The sequence below is a fragment of the Helicoverpa zea genome, chromosome 7 (genome assembly GCF_022581195.2).
Source record: "Helicoverpa zea isolate HzStark_Cry1AcR chromosome 7, ilHelZeax1.1, whole genome shotgun sequence".
In the NCBI taxonomy this organism is placed as follows: Eukaryota; Metazoa; Arthropoda; class Insecta; order Lepidoptera; family Noctuidae; genus Helicoverpa; species Helicoverpa zea.
The window spans coordinates 11,028,586-11,048,056 of NC_061458.1; the positions used below are offsets into that span (position 1 = coordinate 11,028,586).

Consider the following 19,471-nt stretch of genomic DNA (forward strand, 5'->3'; position numbering starts at 1 on the left):
CCTTCATCGCCTTAGAAGTTACACAAAAGAGAGAGGCGAGGAAGACCTGCTTACATTGGATGCTTGTAAGGACATCCTTCTTTTCGATTTTAATACTACTGTTGACCTATTCACTTTCCAAGTTCAGAGGCCAGTCATCCATTTATGTGGTATTATATAATTTTTTGTTAAGTTAAAGAAATGAAACTAGTTCTCACGAAGATAAAAATGTACGTATGACGTTGCCTTGAGGTTGTTCTGAAAGGTTCAGGCGTAAAAAAATGTTTTATTGCTACATATCTATATTGCATACATTCCGGCTTCCTTCACAGGTTTCACCCACTTCTCATGGGAACTAAATACCTTCTTTATGCACCCGACTAAAAGCAAAGCTTTGCTCGATAAATGGGCTATCGAAGACTGAGATACTTAGTAGTGAGATAGTCCAATCGGACTATCTATAGGTATCTTACTTGACATTTAGTATTTCCAAATAATTTGTTAAACTAAACTAGTATTACCTACTAAAGTACCTTTTATTATTTTTTTGTAAAGATTTTTTCAGATCAGACCCATCGTTCCTGATATTACCGCTCTGTCAAGCTGGCTTTTGACTGGGATATGATATGGTATAATACATCCTGAGATATAATATTTTATCATTATAAATATTTACAAATATTTCGTCATACATTTAAAAAAAAAAAATTGTATGACGAGCGATAAAATATTATATCTCATAGTGAAAAGCCGGCTTTATACCTAATATTAGTAGGTATGCCTGAACATGCTAATCTCAGCAACTATGGGCTGATCTGAAAATATCCTTCAGTATTACATAGCTCAACTCTGCCCAGTCAGGTATTTTAGTAGGTACTATTAGTATAGTGTAACAAATTTTTATATTATTACTAGCTTTTGCCGGCGGCTTCGCTCCCGTCAACTGACTTCTCTACTTTACCCTATTTTTTTTTCTTCCTTCTCCTGACAATAACAAATACAACAAAAAAAGAATTAGCCAAATTGGTCCAGGCGTTGTTGAGTTATGCGCTTACCAACACATTTTGCGATTCATTTTTATATTATAGTATACGAAATGTCAATTAGGTAAGGAACGTAGCTAATTGAAATTTGGAAAATATATCTTTTGAACCTTGTTAATGTGACGATTAATGCTTACATTTTAGTTATTTTGTCATCAACACGATTTCTATCGAACAACTCTGTTTTGTCCAACATTGTAGTAGTCAGCTAAAACACAAAACAGTAAATCGGAAAACTTGGTACCGGTTTTACCATTCCTCTGAAATTATCAAAATTTTGATTGGTTTGTTGGGCACTTGTACTAAATTTGTAGGCAATAACAATTCAGATAAGCAGGGCCAATTTCATAAGAGTTGTTTTCAGAAAAATAGGTGTTACTTCGATTGTCTTTGATTTTATATTTGAATTTAATGTCGATATTATAAATAACTTAAATATCGATCACGTCCTTCCCTATTACAGGAAATTTTCCTTAATTATTGTAATAAATAATAATTTAAATAGGTTAGTAACGCATTACATTATTTATTATCTTAGGTACACGTACTTATTTTTATACAGGTTTAATTAGTTGCATTTGTCATGATATATTTAATGCATTTTTATATAATTAACAAACTTCTCGTAACGCTACCTAATCATAAAAGGCAACGTCAAAGGATTCATTTGCAAATGAATAGCTACATAAATATTGCCTATTTTAAATTGTGCCAAATATTAATTTTTCCCATTACTTACGTTTACAATAGGGATTACCTACCCACTAAATACATATAATTTTATAGGTAATGTCATTTTATTTTTACGTACTTAGGTAATTATTTTTTTTTTCGATGAAATATCTAAAAGCTTTTTTTATTTAATCATCATTTACCTGCTGAGCCTTTTCCCAACTATGTTGGGATTGGCTTCCAGTCTGACCGGATGCGGCCGAGTACCGGTGTTTTACAAGGAGCGACCTATCTGACCTCCTCAACCCAGTTACACGGGCAACCCAATACCTCTTGGTTAGACTGGTGTCAGACTTACTGCTTCTGATTACCCGTAACGACTGCAAAGGATGTTTAATGACAGCTGGGACCTACAGTTTAACGTGCCCTCAGAAACACAGTCATTGGTATCCAAGATATACATACATATAGAAAGTACATACAAACTTAGAAAAGTTGCATTGGTATTTGCCTGAACTGGAATCGGACCCGTGGACTCGTATTAAAAGGTTGGTTCTTTACCAATAGGCCACCACGCCTTTTATTTTATTTGTACCTATAACTCTTCTTTATTCATACAGAAGATTGAAGAAGCCAGTACCTACACGACTCGCTAAAATTTCGTTTATTCTTCACGTGAAATAATTTTATTATTAATATCAAGATCAATAAAAGTCTGCTATTGATTAATTTCATGTGCAAAATACGATGTAAAATTCCACAAGGTCGCTTGCAATGCAAAGTTGATAATCGGTAGGATTAGTTGTCTTTGTAGATACGTTAAACCTAGGTAAGTAATCTTCAGTCTTTGTTCAAATGCTAGCCATCAGAGACTTGCGTAATAACTACTGTCAAATTGTTTTGATGGAATCCCGGTGCTATTCCGAACTTTTTGTTCGTCTGTTGCGAAGATAATTAAGCCCACAGCCAACTTTAGACACGCGATCCAAAATTATCATATCTTGTGTTGCTTCAGATACTAAATCCCAGAGCGATTTGATGTAAAACAGAAGTTAAATGTTAACTGTACGGCAGTAAGTTATGCACCCGTAGGGTGTCATTCAAATGTATGAATTATGACAAAAATATTTCCCCAACAAGGGCTATGGTAATGTCCTTGTTTAAACAATGTTAGCATTCAGTTCATTAGCTCGTTACTATTTTATCGGAGATCAGCATGTCTCTAAGATAAGACAGTACCCTACTTGCAGCAATGTAAATTGACTTGCAGTGAAATTATACGACAGGCGAGTATTTATCTCGGCACTTATCAGAACATTAAGTCAATAACGCCGTCCGTTGCCGCTTATCTGGGTGAAAGTTTTGCAAATTGGCTGGTGACCAAGCAGAACCAGTTCTAAGCCAAAATCGCAGCTTTTACCATAAAGCGGCCATCTTATTTGCAAAGATCACGACATTCATGCAGTATCGATAGTATAAGATCTCGTAAGTAGGTAGTACTAAACCCTAACACAAGGTTTATAAACGAAGCCTTCAAACATTGTTGCAGGTTTCTGGCCTCTCCCACAAAGTTGTAAACTAAATGCCATATAGGGTTCTTCTCATAGACAAGAATAGATAGGTTGGTAATCCAGTGATTTTAGTTAGGCCAAAACCGAAATATATCAGTTGAATGCTTTTTTGATGGGTGAGTAAATACGTGCTGCTATTCTCATTTAAGATATCGGTATTTGTGGTGTTTCTGAATTTTGATAATAGAACAATTTTCAAGATATTGCGGGGCAACATTAGCGCCTGGCATAAGGCCACTACATGTCCTAAGCGTGTTCGTTTTTGGACTTAATACCACACATAGGTACCCAGTTATACAGGGTGTGTAGTTCACAATCACATTAAATCTTATCGCATATACTTTATGATATTCTATGGCGAATTGTAAAAAAAATAACCTAATCCATTCAGTGGTTTAGCCACAGGAGTCATTTTTCGTTTTTATAATTTACAACATCATGTGTAAAGCAGAGATAAAGTTAGGAGTGTCGAATGTTTTGATCATTTGACAGCTGTCAGTTTTCAAGGGAGAATTTCAGTTGTTTGTAATGACTGACTTTTATATGGTGTTCTAATTTTCACACATTTTTATTCTATTTACCTACTTACTTTGTTTGAAAAATTATAATTTTTATTTTTACGTATTTTTCTTTTTTCTTTATTTTAATCGACATATATGAACCTGTATATTAACGTATTTTATTTAATGTGATTATGAACGACACCCGATAAATCACGCATTCCCAATTTATCAAACAGTAGTGGGATCTTCAATCTATGGATCATCTAATAACACGCTGGTAAATATTTATCTGAGTAAGACGACAATAACATTCGTAATCTTACTGGTTTCAGTATTTAATTCCTACATTTTCCTTTATTGAGGTTTACATACTCTTATGTCATTTGCAGCAGTTATTCAAGTATCTAACAGTTTCCTTAAACGCCAGTTATAGACGATTCAAACAATGAAATTATTGAAATATTATTTATAATAGCGTTTAATTTCGAAAGTCTCTAATTTACTTGAAGCAGAAGAAAAACATTTTCTTTATACAACATTTGCTTTATGCAAAGGGTATCTTTAGATACTTTTTGTAGATATTTGTAGTGCTCATATATTAAGGTTTTGACTAGTATTGTTTTAAAGACAAATTAAGAAAGTTAGGAAAGTGTATTAAATATTTATCAACGCTATTCCTATTGACGTATTTTTAGGCTCAGTCCTTGAGGCTGAACTGTGGCGAAGTATATTAGCGCCTGCGCGATCTAACACTGCAGCGTTTCGTCTGACATCGCCATGCGGTGTTTAATTTTCAAGTGACACATTCTCCCTAGAATCTAACTTCCAATCCCATTAAAATACCCCATACAACTTTACTGGGACAATTTCTAGTTGTTTCCAAAATCCCTCTCCTTCCCTTAAGGAAAGGCCGGCAAGGTACTTACGACTCCTATGGTCTTCCGAAGTGTCCATGGTGATCTGATTGCTTGGTCGCAATTCCATTAGTTACTAAATGAATTGCTGAAATGTTTACCTTTTCTTGTCCACATAGTATCTACCTATCTAAACTCATCCAATTTACAGTAAAATGAAAGTAAGTGGGTTTATCCATTTATATTCGCAATATTGCTTCTAAATTATGTCTAATTTCACTTATATTGAAAAAAAAGTTTTAAGTTAATTCAAACTAAGGTTCGTTTAACATCGGACTACAAATAAACTTAAAGTTTTTGTATAGCACACAACGCATACTTACTTCATTTTGGTTTATGTAAAGGAAAAGTGTCAAGGTAAAATAAAACAATAAGTACTTACTTTCCTTTCCATAGAAAATATTTCCTTTTTATTTCTTTCTTAATTTGACTAGTACAGAGTAAATATAAAATAGACACAGTCAGAGCTTAAATTAAAACCTTAATTTAGTATTGTTCGATATTGTCGAATGGGTCCTACATAGTAATACATTATAAGTCGATATCGGTTATTTCTTACGTTTTTTTGTAATGACAAGAGCAGCAAATGGGCAAGTCGACCTTGATTTTCTCAGTGCCATCGTTACCATCGTGCACAAGAAACTCCCATACGCTGTACTTCTGTTTACAAAATGGTTGTAAACCCAAAGGAACTTTGAATTCTGTAAAACAGACACTGCCCACTTCACTGTAAATAAAAGAAATATGGTTTAGTGCATAGAAAAACTAACATAATACCATAAAAATAACACCATTTTAAAGAAATCTCTGTTAAGGTGATAGCATCTTTGAATTAAGTAATATTTACCTAGAGCTCGAAAAATCTATAAAACTGAATTGCTCTGAGATTTCAGGCTTTTGTACTATATTTGTGAAGGGAGGCCCTTGGTCAGCTAATCAATTATGTTCTGATAGTGCATCTTAGTGAGTCACAATATAGGATATCGTGTAAGTACTTACTTGCAAGTCTCTAATCGGACCATCTGCACGTAATTCTCTTTAGGAGCTTGGACCACTGTACGCCAGTCGCCTTGTCGAGTTTTCACATTGTAGAGTGGTTCATACTGGAAAACAAACAAATATACATTATGTACTTACTTGGAATTGAAGTCGGTAATTGTTTAAAATAACTACTGTATTATTTGTATTCACTCTTTCAATAAATTGTAGTAGTTCATATTGTAATAGGTACTCAAAATCTATAAAAAGTACAATGACACAATCTAGCTATGTCGCCTAAATATGTTTGGAAGTGAATCATCGACTTAAATGAGACAACTGAGTCGTTCTACATACAAAAGTATCACGCGTGATGTGACTTGTCAACGTTTTTTATGTTATTTACCTAATAATACCTAAATAGGTCAAGATTATTTGAAATATTATAAAATACCATTTAATTTTGAAGTGGCTTGAGCTAATATTAGTGATGAGTCTTGAGTATCATCACTACTATATTAATGTCTCTTGCTGTTTGTTTTGTACGTGGGGTATGTATCTACATATTTATCTTTGGCTCGGTAGTAACTGGTAACCCGTCTAGTGACGAGTATAGAGGAAAACACCTCGGTAGCCTTGTCACGAGTTCCGCTTGGACGCACACCTGATTCGTTATGCAATGTTACCGTGTGTTCTCTTTACAATCTGCGTATAAGTTTATCATTATCAATATTAACGCTTTTTATGTGTTATTTAAATCTGGTTCTTCAAACCTAGTAGACAGATATGTGTTGCTGGGGACTGTGATCTAATCGAGAGGAAGCCGACCCATATTGCCTTAAAATTGAAACCGGAAAATACATTAAAAAAAATCGTGATCCCTAACTTCATTGTATCTTATTACTATTTTATTAAATAATTTATTTACCACGACGGTACTATCGCAATTGTCCATGTCGTCGGGGTCTCCCTGACGGTCATCTGTCATCACGTAAGTAGGCTGGAATACCGGCTCCTGAAATGATTAGGAAAAATATTTCAATATTTAATATTTCTAAATCAAACCACACTTAAACTCATCACAACTTATCAAAGAAACGTTCTCTGTGTAGTTTCTTGGCTTTCTTATTTTAATGAATCATCAATTTGTAAATAAGTGTGTTTCGCGACGATTTTTTAATTCTGTTGATATGTCCTGAAGAAAATAAGTAGTTTGTTATGAGTAGGTACATAAGTTTTGGACACTCACCTTAAACTTGCCTTTGAATAGATTATTGAAAAGGTCTTCAGGGTAATCATCAGGTTTGACAGTGCAGAAATTTTGGTTCTTGCACCTATCAGAAATGTTGGGGGTTCCATAGCGATTGCTCAAGTCTTGTATTGGTCCCGGGAAAACGATTGTTGAATAGTCGACTTCTACAAAAAAATACAAATGGTAATAAGCATTTTTTATATGAGACAGAGAATACTTATCATAGTAATTGGAAATAAAGTAAAGGAATGAAATGAAATTGATACTTTGTAACATCATGCTCCATGACCATCACGCTCACACTCACAAACACGCACACTTAAACTCACAAACACACGCACACTTACACTCACAAACACACGCCCATACATATTCACACATAACACACACACATGCACATTTCTTGTTTTTTTTTTTAATATATTTCCTTATATTTAATGTTCGTCAATAATTAAGAATAATAATAATATATCTGACTGTGGCGTCTCGGATCCTGGAGACACAGGCTGTAGCCTGGTTTGAGGGTCATTGCCAAATATTTATTTTAATTCTTTTTGATGAATAAATGAATTTGAACCAAATAAGTAAGTTTTTATAATGCAGATATGTAGCTAAAATATTTATTGATCTAGACGCAACATCCGTTGTGCTAAGCTAATTTTGCTTGAACTATTTCAGCTTGGGTTCATGTACCTATGGTATAATGACAAGGAATCAAATGCGCAAACAAATAGGTACAATGCATGGAATTAAATTACACAGGTTATCGGGGTCACATCGCGTGCGCAGTATATTTATCAAATTGCCATCTGTGATGTCAGATGTATGTACCAGTGCATTTTTTTTTTTAATGTAAATGACTTTTAAATATTTTTTCTGCCTAGGCCTTTTCCTAACTGTTTTGGGGTCGGGCTCCGAGTCGGATGCAAATGCGTTCCAGTAACTTTATAAAAACAAAAAGCGACTGCCTATCTAACCTCCTCAACTCAGTTACCCGGTTAACCCCTTGGTAAGACTTGGTTGCCAGAATTTTTGGCTTCTGAGTACCCGTTACGTGGTTTTTTAATGAATACAATTTAATAATGCCTTAGAAGCATAATATTTACTCACTTTTCTTTGTAGTTGCGCCACTCGTTAGATGCAGGCTATTGAGCGCGCACTGAAAAAGAAAAAAAAAATCTATCGATCAGATCTAGACACACGGCAGTGTGTCCGCCAAGTTCGAGCAAAGAAAAGCGACACACCGGCCGTGGGTTATATTACACGAACCATTTCGGGCCAAATTCGACCCCCCTATAACTCAAAATTTATTTTATTTACGCATATCAAATTTCTAGTATCTGTTGAGACTCCCTCACTTACCTAAAATACAAAATTTCATTAATATACCTATTGTAGGTCTTGAGATATTGACGTCAGAAAATCGCTATTTTTACTATACACTCACTGACTGACTGACTGACTCACTCATCAAAAACCTAGACCACTTCCAATGGTCGTATTGACTTGAAATTTGGCATGGAGCTAGGTCTTTATGTCAAGGTAAAGGGAAAAATCTGAAAATGGCCAAGTGTGAGTCAGTTTCAAAATAATGAAGGTGTAAATTTATACCTGGTGTAAATGTATACCCCTAAGGAACTAAAACGAACTAAATTTATCTATATTTATATAATATATCTTCGAATGGTTGTACCGATCTGAAATTCGTTAAAAAGGTTTGTATTTAGTCAAAGTAAAGTAAAAATCTGAAAACGGCCAAGTGTGAGTCACTTTCGAAAATAACGAATGTGTATCTTTGATCCACGAACATAATATATGATAACATGTCATGTCAGTCAGTTGGTAAATCTAGTCCAATTAGTTAATCTAGTTTATTTCTTTGTAAGAAGCATAGGGCATATTCAAAAATCTGAAAGGTAGTATAAATGAGACATTTTCTTAACTATCTTAATCATAAGAAAAAAATAAAACAAACAACCTTACAAAAATAAATGAAATCCCACCCAAAACAAAAATGTGAAAGGCTGCCAAGTTCGATAATATGGAAATGCTTCGCCTATAAAAGAAGTGAGATCTGAATAAGTACCAAGTTCCATTCACATACCTCAGTTAAAAATAGTTACTTTTTAATGATATTACTTGGCAAGTTTTAATAGAAAATTATATACTTGATTCATTGCATTTAGTAGGTTTATAACAAGGTGTGTGAAAACTTGCCAAGTAACATCATTAAAAAGTAACTATTTTTAACTGAGGTATGTGAATGGAACTTGGTACTTATTCAGATCTCACTTCTTTTATAGGCGAAGCATTTCCATATTATCGAACTTGGCAGCCTTTCACATTTTTGTTTTGGGTGGGATATCAAATTACATAAATTCACCCGAGCTAATGTAGATGCGTGTTGAGTTTCTAAAGTGTCAACTGGTTTAGCTGACTTGCATGCAAACCAGAAGCGTACGGGATGTTTGTTCATCGTTCTTCTTGAATTTATAACGGAGATTTTATAGACTATTAATCTTCACTTAACATAATAATATGTATTAGCAATTAGGTGACTGCCTTCTATTAAACATGTCGATTTTGTTACCTGTTTTTTTTAGCCAGCTATTGTTACGCATACTTTTATTCTGACCGAACGTGAAACAAAAAGAAAGAGACGTAAAGTCACGTAAGGAAAAATAGTTATTCCCCATAACAATTTTTCCTTACGTGAATATTTCTTCGGTCATCTTTTTACCTCAATACTCATTGCTAAACTTCGTAAGTAACTAAAATAGATTTGAAGTACTTTATAACACAAAATTACCTTAGTAAGGCGTCATAGAGATATGCATCATCTATGACGACATCACCATATAAATGAACACTAAATTCATACCTAACATATTTGTGGCATTGTGTCGTTATCTCAGGTCCATCTGCCCATTAAATTAGTTTTTCAAAGCTATGTCGGGAATTTACCAGCACGTAAACGGAAGTATTTTTTTCTATTCGGAAATTCAATAGTAACTCGCGCAGCTGTGGTTTTGATGTAAACAATTCTAGGCGTACTAGTCGATTCCCGCGGTTTCGTCCGCGTCCCGAGAAAAATACACCGCGCAACGTAGTACACTTTAATATTTTCTCCAATTGAAATGACATAAGACCACACATTTGACAAGGGGGAATCGTTTTGACAACGTTACACTTACGCTTATCATAACTACCTATAATGCGGCAATGAACTAACACACTATAAAAAAACAATAAACTACGAAATTTCTAAGATGAAGAAATACCTACTTAAACATGAATAGACATTACACGTTGATTTATTATGGCTGTCACTTGGGTCTTCAACTGTTCAAACAAAGTGTGTCAGGTTATGTCTAAGAAAATCATTGTTCATTTTCACGTTTAATTTTCTGGTTAAAAGAATATCCCAAGATGTATCGCCGTTATTTCAGTTTTTATTAAACGCAAGAAAACTGCGTTGAAAGTAGATTACACAAACACTCGACACCCCTATTTTGTTGGGGATAAACTATTATCCTACTTAGCCGGTACGATTTTTTAGGCTTACGTGCACGCAAAATTACCAAAGTTCGTACCTATATTATACACATAAATCCGTGGCAAAAATATAATTGTATTCACTGACAGAATGGAAATAAGGCTGAACATAATTTTATTTTAAGAACAGGTAAACTGCAAACTAGTCTTCAAGTTGCAGAAAGCTTAGTGCATAAGAGAAAACCTGTCAGTTAACGCTATTACAGCTACAAATTATCTAGACGGCGTACTTGTTTGACCAAGTGTATCGACATTAAAGTGATCAAGGCTTTGATGAGGTAAAATTATTCATGCCCTGTATGATCAATATTTTAGGACAAAAAACTTAATTTTTATTTTTTTCTTCAGAGTACCACAGCATTATTAACAATAGATGTTGGTTGATGATCTACATCCTATAATTTTCTGGTCATATGATTTTAAGTAAGCACCTACAGCTAATATCATAAGCATTACAATTACCTTTATATGATATATAATACAACTATTTAAACATTTATTAACAGAGTGTAAAAATATATTGCCATTCAGATTAATGGTAGTCGCTCTCAAGATCATGAGGGGTCAGTTTAATCAACTGGTCAGGTCAACAGCTTACGAACGACAAATATGGCTTACGAATGAAAAACAATGGCGATTGGTGAATTCAAGGTGAAATAAATAATGACAGGTCGGTAGTAAGAAATGGTCCTTTCTTATAGGATTATGCTATTTGTTTTTGCTAAATATGAAGCTGTAGGAAAGTATAACACAAAATTAATTTAAACAATGCACATCATGAATGCAATGTACATTTTTTAATTAGATCATAATTTATGTAAATATGATTAAAACAAGCAAACAGTACTACAAATTAATGAATTTGTAATGACGATGTCGTGACCTATACATACGTATAGTATAAAAACAAAGTAAAGTATAGATGCATGTAAAAAATATATAAATGGTTCTATACACGAGGCCAGTTGTAAAAGTAAATTGAGAAAATCTGAATGACTAAAAAACACTTGTATGAAATCGATTAAAAAAAATACACTTCTTAGAGGACAGCTTTCAATATACTGCTTCATTTTTACGACAGTTTATTTGGAACGAGTATTGAAAAACAAAAACATACGCATGTTTCTCTAATTGTCCTACACATAATTTACTGTAAGATTTAAAAAAAAGTAGCGAAACGTGAACACAAAAAAAAAACAAATTATTGTTAAATTAAATATTATTTTGATTACTCACAAAAACTAAGTAAAATCCTAGAAACATGTTTCACGATCACTGTCCGATTCACAAGAGGCGTGCGCTCAGCTCTCTGTCTTCAATATTACTGAAGTAATATACCTGTTACTTAGACACTCAAAGAGTATACTCCTAGTGCTGATCGTACCAAAAGATCTAAATGTTACACATGCGTTAAAGTACCTACGCCCTTTTATTGAGAACTGGCTTCCTCCCGCGGTTTCACTTGCTATTGAAGGACTTTCTTCACACCAATAAAAGGTAGCCTATATGCTATTCTGATGTATCAGCTATTATACTGCTATTATATTATACTACTGCTATTATACTGTATATATACTACCAATTGTCATTAAATTGGTTGAGCCATTTGTGCGTGAAGATGTAACAAAGGTGTAAATTATGGTGATACGTTTCTTCGTAATACATAATATTGATGGTGATGATGATAATTGCGTGATTGAATTTGTGTAAATTAATTGGCAGCGATAAGGTTCGTTTTTTTGACGCGGAATGAAAAACAGGTATAGTTTCGATATTGTGTTTTTCATTTACCTAATAAGTATAGGCTGTTTTAGTTGTTTGTTTAAAACACTACTTTCAGACAATGTGTTGGTAGGGTTAAGGTAATGTGTCTATCCAAGAATACTGACGAATCCCGTTTGCCTTTCTGCTGTGTAATGTCATCATTTTCTGGTTAGTAAAAAGACGTCATAGTTTTCTATGTTCGTTTAGATAGTTTAGAATATTATTTTCTAAGTAAAAATAAATATATTATATAATGAATACAATGAAGGTTACTAGACGATGACTACATTTTTTACTAATAAAGTATGTATTCATTTAACGAATCATTCATAAGGAATTTATGTTTGCAATATTAATGCACTTGTATCAATACGTATAATGATATCAGACTTAGATAAAGACCAAAAAGAATTTGATTAATCTAAGTAGTACCTAATAAAATAAAGCTTTATCAGAATAACATTATCCGGGCAGGGGAAGCAATTCCCTCGGGAAGCGGGTGAAACCACTGGCGGAAGCTAGTTCAGAATAAGTTCAAAGTTTTAATAAAAATCATTATTTTTTTATAAATTTTGTAATATGTATTAATAATATAGTACCTATTTGTTATACATCAAAAGACTATTTGATAACTAAAGAATACGCAAACAGGATGAAACCACTCATGGGTCGTAGAACATACTAATCGTGCGTTTCAATATTTACTTAGGAAATTATACAGATGATATTGAATAGTTTGAGCTGATACGACGACCATCCCTTTCCGAGTGTGCCACGGAGGAAGGAAAGATGAACGCAGATGCCATAAGGACCTGCCTTATTAGGCGCCTTCTTGGTAGGTCAAACAAGAAACGGTAGGCGTAACCAAAACAATCAGTTACTGTGAAACTAGCAAGGCGCTCGGGTTTTTTGACACATGTCAATGATTGATCTTGATTGATTGGTGGTTTGGTATGACTTTGAAATAAATGGGCGGGTTCAAAGAAGGCGTCAAATGAAGGCGGAGCTAGTAACGTTCCTCGTATCCCAAACTCATTTCTTAGGAGCTTTTGCCTTATGATATCTCCGCTAGTTATTCGTTCTGTTCTCCATTGAGTTTACCCTAGACGAGTAGTCGAATGGCAGCCGTCCACTGATGGACTTACGGCCTTTCCCAAGGTTCGCCATTTGCTCGGTCATCAGCAACCCGAATCCACTGCTTCCCGGCAACCTTGGCTACATTGTCCGTCCATCTAGTTGGGTACTCCCCACTCCTGAAAGAGTACCTACGTCATTTAAACTTTAACGTCACTGTGTTGTCGGGAACTGTAAGATTTCCTGTTATATGAACGTTATTGTATTTAATTAGTGTAACATGACTGAACCTAACCACGTCACGTGTTTGAAGAACAGTTGCGGTTTTATAACTATTAGCTTTAATTAAACCCCCCAATTAGAGAATGGGGATATCCAGTTCTGGGGGATAAGGCAGTCAGTTTATTAACCCTAGATAGATAACCTACGTCGAAACGACGTAATCGATTTTGAAAAATCGTTATAACTCATTTGTTTTTCGCGTTATTATCCTGCCCGTTCCTGTCAACTCAGTCGGCCGTCGGAGCTTGTAGGACATACCCATATCGCCCCGGTGAGTGCAATACTTTCGTCAATATTTACCTACCTTACGTCGAAGTGACGTATGGTTATCTTTAGTGTTCGTTTTTTGTTGCTGGGAAAATGTGTTATTGTCTTTTTTTGAGCATAAATTTACATGTTTTTTATTCGTTTTTTTTTTACTTGTTATAGGCCACGATAAAAATTACATTATGACGTCACGAAACCGTGCAGACGATGCAGCAACCTGTCGGTTGTTGCGTGAAACAAGCGATGAAGAGATTGAGGTGTCGGACAGTGAAACTGATGACTGTTTATTAGAAGATGAAGTACAAAGTGATGCAGAAGACTTTGAAGACAGTGCACCAGTGAAGGGAAACACTGATGCTGAAGACATGTTTGGAAATAACCCCGAAATTTCTGAAAGTGCTTCGCTAACTATGCCGAGTTGTATTGTCATGCCATAGCGTCAAATTCTCAGTGGCAAAAGCGATCATCCTTGGACGGCGAGTAAGACAGAACACGTGGCAGAGTATCTGCTGCTGATAATATGATTTGTAAGAAAGAAAAACCGCTGGGTCGTAGAGATTTTATGAAGAAACTCAGCGGTAGCCTGATGACCCCATGGATGTAGACAAGGCGTAAAATGGTCACTTTGCCGATAAATATCAAAGAAATAAATAGTAGTATACTGCCAAAAAGACCAGCCAAACCTCCCACATAACATGAAGGTGTACCTGAGCTAAAAAAAAGGAAATATTGTGCCTTTTGTTCTTCAAAAATTAGAAGGATGACAAAGACAATGTCCGACAGCTGCAAAAATCTCATTTGTGGAGAGCTCAAGTCTAGCGCCTGCCCTAAGTGCCTTGCATGCTAAAATGAATAAAAATTAAATTTACTTTAATTTGTTATATACTAGAGATTAAAAAAAAATGATTTTTAAAAGTTTACACAATAAATTATAAGGATGATGGAAAGATTGCTAAACGTTTATGTTTCGAAAAGTAAAAATTATCTTGTTTTGTACTTAATTTTTTTTTCTTATAAAAATATAAATAAACTCTAATGTTTTTCATTTTATCAACATATAATTAAAGATATTAAAACATAATATCACATTTATAAACATAGTATATACATAATCTAAAATATGCTCACTCAAACATTCGCACGTCGAATCGACGTATGGTTATCTTTAGTGTACAGTGAAATATGGTTATCTATCTAGGGTTAAGGATCTATCTTAATTCTTTCGTGGTTATCTGTTACAGCACATAAGAATAGCCCATTTAAAATGTAGGTTATTGTGTGTGTTGGTACGCTAAAAGCCGTTACTTAAGGTTTTAATAAAGTTTAAGATTTTGCGCTCTTTTTTTTAAAGATAGTCGTAAATGATGATGATGACTCGTAAATGGGGTTAATATACCCAAACATCCTTAAATACTTAGTGATACTGCATTATGATATTGAATTTGTTCCAACATAGTTGGGAAAAGGCTTGGGGGATGATGATGATGAATGTATTATCATATTGATGCCCTTGCTAAGTAATAGCCGCACAGGTAGCTCGATAGTAAGGTTAAGCAACTCTTAGCACTTGGCTGGATTGGAGAAGTCAAGCAGGTAATTGTTCCAAGTAGCTGTATCCGGTTAGACTGGAAGTCGACTATGACGTAGTTGGAAAAAGCAGGACAGATGATGATGATATTGCTACCGTAAGATAGTTGTCTAAAATCCACAAATGGGTTTATTTCTGAGCCCTACTTAGCCGTCTCTCGAGGAAGATTGGCAAAATGATTGTGAAATAATGTTATGCTGTATAATAAAATGACGTCATTGTTAATCGTACAAATTGTGTGCGTACACGTACTTATATTGTGAAATATCTTTCTCAACGAATACAAGTAGGTACATCGAAATGGGATTTTCCGCAACTCTTTAAACCTTCTCCTATTCTACTTAATTTTCCTTGAAACATTAAATAAATATATACGTCAATAGCTATTCCTAAGCGAATTAATGGCTAAGCGGATTTTGTTAAAATTTTGTTGTCATGATAGATAGCCCTCTACATTCTTTCGGCCTCTACAATTTTGCCCTCAGCGTGTTATAAAAGCCTCTCGTTTGGCAATACTTTTTGTAAGCAGAAAATATGTGCCTTCTTAATTTAATTACAACATAACGGTTTTTGCCTTTTTTTTGGAAAGAAATGCAAACATAGGGATTAAAGTAAATAAAAAATTTAGGGTAAAGGGCTAATTTTATTTATTTTTTATTTGTTCCAAGGGCATTAGGCAACTAGGGCCGTTAGAAAATACGATATTTAAATGTTTTAATATTACAAGACTTATAAAAATAACAATAATCAACAAAAAATCTACGTATAATAATTAAAATTATTTAATTTTTCATTAAATTTTTTGTAATTAATGAAGCAAGTTTAACATTTGTAATATGTTATATCATATTGAAAAATCTGATATTTTTCTTTTCGCCTGATTTTTGCGGGAAACATACATAACATTACGACCACGTTTTAGAAAACGTTTCCCGAGTCAAGGAGGTTCTTATGAGCAGTAAATAATTGTGATATCTATAATAATAGTTCTAAGGTTGATAGCTAGTCCTGTAGTCCTGGACCATGCCCTTATTCAATGTAATCCATACTCAGAGGGACTGGAGCCGGAACTAGGATAAGGCATAGACTAGGACTGGGTATATAGACGGTGGTTGGTAATAAAAATAAGTCTTTCCATACAGTATGTTTTTTAATAATTCAAAAGTAGGCAACACTAAATAGGATCAAATAAATATTACGTAACATAATTACACAATTTATAACAAAAACACCTTATACTTATTTTCTAGTAAAACTGATTCTAATAAAAAGTCTTAAAGTAGCAATTCAATAAAAAAAACTATTGAGGCAGGCTAATGGCTTGAAAACAGATGGCGTTTTGAAAAATTCATACAAATGTTATAAATAAACAAGTTCTTGAAATTATACATCAGTTGTTTCCCTATAGGTACAAGGAATAATTTACGTGAAACTAAAGACATTGTTGCTTTTTGTTCACACAACTTGTAGGTTTACATAGTAGTTCAGTCTCGTTTAGCATCGTAACGGCACTTGCAGCATACTGGAATGCCGTCCTTTGCCGAGGCAATCTCCATCTTGGGACCCGTTTCATCATCGTTAAGAACGAAAAAGTCGAAGTTCATTTTTGTAGTTACACATTCCATCTTATATTTCCTCAAAGTAGTTCTGAACAAAAAGTGCGATGTATCCTTTTTGATGGGTCCCTCGTTCCTGAAATAATAATATAAAGTTTTATAAATTTAATTTATGACATTTATGCTTGGTATTAACTAAGGTAGGTAAAGTTATATTGTTCTATTTCATTGTCATCATTTACCGACCGAGTAATAGCCTGTTAAACTTTATTTTTCCCTTTGGTTGCAGTAGCGGCAATACGTATGAGGAAAACACATTGGTTGTGTACAAACTTAGTGCTAACCTATATACCAACTACCTTATAAGTATCCAAGACGAATGAGGTATTAGGTATATAAATAAGAACTAATACAATAGATATCAATTGTTTAAACAATCTTAGGGTTTATTTGTTACCCAAACACTAAGAAATATAAGCTCCAATTTGTTGTTTGAATTCTTGAAATGTTATCATAACTCCAACAACATTTCGAGGTGCTGTAAGTTACTTATCCAATACACTTAATTGTAATTAATCAATTTCAAAATGTCATGTACTTACGCGCACCGCTTAACGCTGTAGATCTGTTGGAACTTCTTAGGTGATTGTACAACTACTCTGACATTGTTATTAGTGTCTGTAATGTAGTAGATAGGACCTTCCTGGAAACAAAATATCATTAGGTCAGTGGTATCAAACTATTTCGTACAAAAAATATGGACTTAATAAAATTTATGATTGTCTTTTATTGCTCACGTTACTTATAAATACAATACATTTTAAAGGAGACGAATGAACAAGGGTGAGCTTAAACTAGAATTGGGTTTTCGTAGAACAAACGTTAATGTTATAGAGATAGTTTATACAGGTCAGATAATAAGACAGAGGATGACAAATAAAAAAATAACAAACTCAAACACAGGAAATCCCTATAAATGAACTTACCGTAGAGTTCGATTCACAGTCTGGCTCGTCATATGTATCTCCGAAACGAGACCCGATAGCCTGGGGGGTATTTTGGTCTACCTCCTGTAATGAAACGTAGGTAATACTTAAGTTTTAGTTTTCCATTTTATTAAGTTTTTTCAGTGCTTTAGTGAGACAGAGTCTTCTATACATATTTTTGCATAGTATATGTAGGTAAATATGCTTACCGATTCGAGCAAGTCCTTTAAAAGTTCCTCAATTTTGTCATCAGGGTAATCATCTCCCTTTTCGAAGCAGTATGACTGTCCCTGGCAGGACGCTGGCATGTCATCTAGAAAAAAAAAACATCAGTTATTTATGAAATGTACCTATATATTCTATGTTCTGATACACTCGATTGAGAAGTTTTTATTTAGTTTAAATGTTTGATAATAAATGCAACATAAAACAAATGGATATATTTTACAAAACCCTTTGGACAGTCTATGGTTGTAGTGAGAACTTGCCCTCGAACCGCATACTTTTGATCTTGGATAGCAATACTCTTTTAGAATGGTGTGATAACCCAATATTTACCTACTTTTTACTAATTGATTGGTTTTATACAAACAGTACTTAATTATAAAGAAATACGTACATTGCATAATATTTCTGGAATCAGATAAAAGTTCTCCTTCCTCGGGTGCAGCTTTCACTGCATTCATCGTAAAGGCAGTCTGAAATTACAAATAGGCCTAGGTGTTATAAAATAAGTAAAATAAATAACAACAAAATGCTTTTACTGTACTGTAGAACGACAATACTTAACATGAGTAATACTTTACAATGAGGAGAAACATTATAAGACTGGTTAATATAAGAATGTATTCTTATATTATTTTTAGTATTCAAAATTGCTTCTTTATCTACACTAACATTGGCAGACTTGACTTTAACCATGCAATTATGTTTCTTATCAGTTTCTATTCATTTAGTTACAACAGCGTAGGTTTTTCCAATGGGAAATTCTTGGTAGCAGTTCTAAGGTTGGCACCATGCAATAAATACAATGAAATAGAGTGTGCCTCATACTAATTTATTGAGTTACTATAAGGTAGCTAGAAATTGACTTACCAATAGAACACCAACGAGCAATAAGTAAATAGTTGCCATTTTAATAATGTTTAAATTTATATTAGTTAATGCAATAATTAAATTAACACTTTTATAGAAAACCGTGAATGTACGCTGATTGGTTCCTTTCAACAGTGTTGTACTGATCAAGCACACAGTGACAATGATGCGTAGTAGAGGGATGCACCGTTTATAATGCGAAATATTTTAAGGAAAACCGTCGTCAATACGTAATAAATAATTATTGTTACCTATTTATTTCCCAGAATGAGTTTACTAGACATAATCGAACAATATTTTAAATCACAGTCATAGGTATCTTTTAGTTAGATTTTCTATAGTTTTGGGTACTTAGGAAGTTATTAAAGGTTGCATGTTGGCAATGAAGAACT

At 33.9% G+C, this 19,471-nt stretch overlaps 2 protein-coding genes and 1 long non-coding RNA gene across 3 annotated transcripts; 1 reads left to right on the plus strand and 2 right to left on the minus strand.

Moving 5' to 3' along the window:
- Nucleotides 1–5,057: 5,057 nt before the first annotated feature.
- Nucleotides 5,058–11,831, minus strand: LOC124632109. Its single transcript, XM_047166777.1, has 6 exons — nt 11,704–11,831; nt 8,023–8,071; nt 6,910–7,076; nt 6,589–6,675; nt 5,682–5,785; nt 5,058–5,409 (listed from the first exon to the last, which is right to left on the minus strand). Exons 1-6 carry the CDS (start codon nt 11,728–11,730, stop codon nt 5,238–5,240), a joined length of 606 nt encoding a protein of 201 aa, XP_047022733.1. The 5' UTR covers nt 11,731–11,831; the 3' UTR covers nt 5,058–5,237.
- Nucleotides 11,832–13,715: 1,884 nt separating this feature from the next.
- LOC124631850 lies at nt 13,716–14,884 on the plus strand. Its single transcript, XR_006984545.1, has 2 exons — nt 13,716–13,858; nt 14,017–14,884. It is a non-coding gene; the product is annotated as an uncharacterized LOC124631850 (long non-coding RNA).
- Nucleotides 14,885–16,573: 1,689 nt separating this feature from the next.
- Nucleotides 16,574–19,238, minus strand: LOC124631844. The gene is made up of 6 exons (XM_047166473.1): nt 19,080–19,238; nt 18,604–18,682; nt 18,194–18,297; nt 17,985–18,068; nt 17,601–17,701; nt 16,574–17,134 (listed from the first exon to the last, which is right to left on the minus strand). The coding sequence occupies exons 1-6, from the start codon at nt 19,116–19,118 to the stop codon at nt 16,927–16,929; spliced, it is 615 nt and encodes a 204-aa protein (XP_047022429.1). The 5' UTR covers nt 19,119–19,238; the 3' UTR covers nt 16,574–16,926.
- Between the last annotated feature and the right edge of the window lie 233 nt (nt 19,239–19,471).

What these genes read in the sequence shown, in the direction of transcription:
- LOC124632109 (XM_047166777.1), bottom strand. Translation starts at nt 11,730, where the DNA reads ATGTTTCTAGGATTTTACTTAGTTTTT. An exon ending in TAGGATTTTACTTAGTTTTT is followed by an intron (nt 8,072 to 11,703) that starts GTGAGTAATCAA and finishes TTTCTTTTTCAG; the next exon opens with TGCGCGCTCAATAGCCTGCA. An exon ending in GTCCGATTAGAGACTTGCAA is followed by an intron (nt 5,410 to 5,681) that starts GTAAGTACTTAC and finishes TTTTATTTACAG; the next exon opens with TGAAGTGGGCAGTGTCTGTT.
- LOC124631844 (XM_047166473.1), bottom strand. Translation starts at nt 19,118, where the DNA reads ATGGCAACTATTTACTTATTGCTCGTTGGTGTTCTATTG. An exon ending in TGCTCGTTGGTGTTCTATTG is followed by an intron (nt 18,683 to 19,079) that starts GTAAGTCAATTT and finishes TTGTAATTTCAG; the next exon opens with ACTGCCTTTACGATGAATGC. An exon ending in TAAAGGACTTGCTCGAATCG is followed by an intron (nt 18,069 to 18,193) that starts GTAAGCATATTT and finishes GTTTCATTACAG; the next exon opens with GAGGTAGACCAAAATACCCC.